This window comes from Penaeus vannamei, chromosome 24, assembly GCF_042767895.1.
Source record: "Penaeus vannamei isolate JL-2024 chromosome 24, ASM4276789v1, whole genome shotgun sequence".
Classification (NCBI taxonomy): Eukaryota; Metazoa; Arthropoda; class Malacostraca; order Decapoda; family Penaeidae; genus Penaeus; species Penaeus vannamei.
The window spans coordinates 11,673,475-11,677,167 of record NC_091572.1 but is presented as its reverse complement, the minus strand read 5'-3'; the positions used below and the strand labels follow the sequence as shown (position 1 = coordinate 11,677,167).

Here is a 3,693-nt window from a genome sequence, read left to right as displayed (position 1 = left end):
CCCTTCCCTTCCCTTCCCTTCCCTTCCCTTCTCTCTCTATATATATATTGTATACATTTATGTATATATATATATATATATATATATATATATATATATATATATATATATTTACATTTATAACTATATGTATGTATGTATGTATGTATGTATGTATGTATGTATGTATGTATGTATGTATGTATGTATATATGTATATATGTATATATGTATGTATGTATGTATGTATGTATGTATGTATGTATGTATGTATGTATGTATATATATATATATATATATATATATATATATATATATATATATTTTTTTTTTTTTTTTTTTTTTTTTTTATACATATATGTATTTAAAAAATAATATATTTTCATATACATGATAGGTTATCTCTTTTTTTTCTTTAAAGGACTATGTTTTAACTTTGGTGGAACCAATCTATAGTTCTCTTGGATGGGCCGATACAGGAGACCACCTCCAAAAGTATGTTTATTTTCATCACTCTACTATTACCTTTGTAATATTATCCTGTAATTAATCTTAGAAATAATGAAAAGGAAAGAACATTTTGATATTTATGATAAGATATATTGAATCAAACCATACCTAGATTTGAGGTAAGTAAGAAGTCCTTTGCTTTTTGACAGGTTGTTGCGCACTGACGTGGTCAGTATTGCCTGCGCAAGTGGAAGCAAAGGCTGCCTGCAAGAAGCAGCGACAGAACTGGGATCCTGGATCAACGACAGCACTTATCCTTTGCCACTAGGGACCAAGAGACAGGTATGCGAAGGAGAGTAATTGTTAACCCAATGCCAGCAGGAAAATGGTGCGCTCCCTTTGGCAATGCTTCGTTAAATGTTTGATGTTGACATTGTTACTATTATTATTATTATCTTTTATCATTATTTTATTATTATTATTATTATTATTATTATTATTATTATTATTATTATTTGTTACTACTACTACTATTATTATTATTATTATTATTATTGTTATTATTATTATTATTATTATTATTATTATCATTATTATTACTATTATTATTATTATTTTTATTACTATTACTATTGTTGTTGTTCTTCTTATTATTATTTTTTGTTTTGTTTTGTTTTGTCTTGCTTTATATATAGTAATTATTAGTATTATTGTTATGATTAACATTATTGTTATTATTATTATTATTATTAATATTATTATTATTATTATTTTTATTATTTTTATTATTTTTTTCTATTATTATTATTATTATTTTTATTATTATTATTGTTATTCTTATAGTTATTATTATTATTTTATTTTATTTTTATTACTATTATTGTTATTATTATTATTATTATTATTATTATTATTATTATTATTATTATTATTATTATTATTATTATTATTATTACTATTATTATCATTATCATCATAATTATTGTTTTTATTATTGTTATCATTATCATCATAATTATTGTTTTTATTATTATTATTATTATTATTAATGTTGTTGTTGTTCTTGTTATTATTATTACTATTATTATTATTATTATTATTATTATTATTATTATTATTATTATTATTATTAATATTATTTTTATTTTTATTGTTATTATCACAATAATGATTATATTTTTTATTATTTTTTAATCTTGTTATTGATATTATACAATTTTACTTGCTGTGTTGATCCTGGACAGTGGACATGGCATGTGTTCAAAGATTTTGATTTATTTGACCGAGTCTAGAGCAGACTTGGCGAAAGATGCTAGCTCCAAAAACAAAGATGAAGGTAAGATTGGGAACACTCAATGTAGGAACAATGACCGGGAAAGGCAGGGAGGTAGCAGATATAATGGAAAGAAGAAAAATATCAGTGCTATGTGTGCAGGAAACAAGATGGAGATTGAATAAAGCAAGGGAGCTGGGAAGAGGTTTTAAGTTGTTCTATGGTAGATCAAATGAGCAGAGCAGAAATAGGGTAGGGATTATGTTATCGGTTGGAATGAGGGAAAATGTGATCAGTGTAAGTAGAGGGAGTGACAGAATGATATGAGTAAAAATTATTCCTCGAAGAGACAGTTAACACCGTGAGTATATGCTCCTCATGTAGGCTGTGAGGAAGAGCAGAAGGAAGATTTTTGGAGGGATTTAAGGGCAGAATTGGAGGAGGTGGAGGCAGGAGAGAGAATGATCATTAGAGGTGACCTAAATGGGCACATACACATCAACAGAGATTGGCTGGAGAGGGTACATGGGAGGGGAATGAGGGAGGAGAAAGGATAATAGATTTTGCCTTGTCCTTCGATTTAGCAATTTGTAACACTTACTTCCAGAAGAGGGAACGACAGTATGTGACCTATTAAAGTGGGAATAGAGAAAGCCAAGGTGACTTCACCTAGGAGATATCATGAATTGTAAAGTAATTCACGGGGAGAGTACAGCATCACAACATAAGGTTGTTGTGATGGACTGGGAGTATGAGAGGAAAAAGAAATGGAAAAGGCAGAAAGTAGAACCTAAAATCACGTTGTGGAGATTGAAAGACGAGGAAATGAAAATAGAATTTAGAGAAAAAGTGCTTGACTTATGTAAAGGAATGGTGGGTAATTAATAGTGGAGTGATAATAGCAGTTGGGGAAGAGGTGCTTGGCAAAACATCTGGGAAAGGCCCCCCTGAAAACAAGGAAAGTTGGTGGTGGAATGAGGAAGTGCAGGTGAATGAGAAGGAAGAGGTGAAGAAAAAGTGGGAAATATCAGGATTAGAACAAGACAAAGATAATTATAAACAAGCTAATAAGAGAGCAAAAATGCATTGGCAAGAACCAAGGCTATAGCACTGGATGAAATGTACAAAGAGTTAGAAGAAAAGGGGGAGAAAAAAATGCACTAAGGATTGCAAAGGCCAGGGATAAAGCAACCAAAGACTACACCCAGATTAGACAGGTCAAAGGTGGAGAGGGAATGGTGCTAAATGAAGAGGAAAAGATCAGGAGCCGGATTCTCAAAAGAGCCTTAAGTTAAGGTGCGCTGGAGGCCTTAACTGTCCTGGTGTATTTCCTTCATATAAGAGCGAAGAGTGTTGATTTCTCGCCCGCCGTAAAGAGCTAAAGGCTGCTCTTCCCCTGCCTTAACCTGAGGCGCCTTAACTCGCACCAATATGGCGGGTCCCTTGCTCTGTGTCTGTGTATGTAAGATCGCTCAGCCGTAAGTTAAGGCGCCTTAAGGAGATACGGAGCCTTAACGCGTTTGAGAATCTGGCCCCAGGGACAGATGGAATATCTACTTCGGACCCTTGTTGAACAAGGAAAATCCAAGAGCAGTTTTTGAGGATGGAGCTCTTGTGATATGAGTAGGCAGGAAGTCAAAGAGGCATTGACGAAGCTGAAAAATGGCAAAGCAACAGGACCGGACAACATAGCGGCAGAAGTTTGGAAGTGTCTAGGGGATGAAAGAATTGATATGTTGTGGGATTTAATGACGAAGATCTGTGAGTAAGAAAATATAGTGTCATTATACCTATCTATAAAGAGAAAGGAAATATCTAGGATTGTAGCATATACAAAGGGATTAAATTAATGTCTCATACCATGAAAATATGGGAGAGGATAAATAAAAGTAGGATAAGGAAGGAAACCATCAGGCGATGAGCAGTTTGGGTTTATGCCGGGAAAAGGAACCACGGATGCAGTGTTTGTACTAAGGCAATTGATGGAAAGT

The 3,693-nt window shown here is 32.1% G+C and overlaps 1 protein-coding gene across 1 annotated transcript in view; it reads left to right on the top strand.

Moving 5' to 3' along the window:
• Positions 1–400: 400 nt before the first annotated feature.
• Positions 401–3,693, top strand: part of LOC113808626 (glutamyl aminopeptidase) — a gene marked incomplete at its 5' end in the record, with an annotated part of 17,180 nt that continues 13,887 nt past the window's right edge. The window contains 2 exon segments of the mRNA XM_070138002.1: positions 401–474; positions 639–771. Of these exon segments, the coding sequence (XP_069994103.1) occupies positions 401–474; positions 639–771 (207 nt within the window).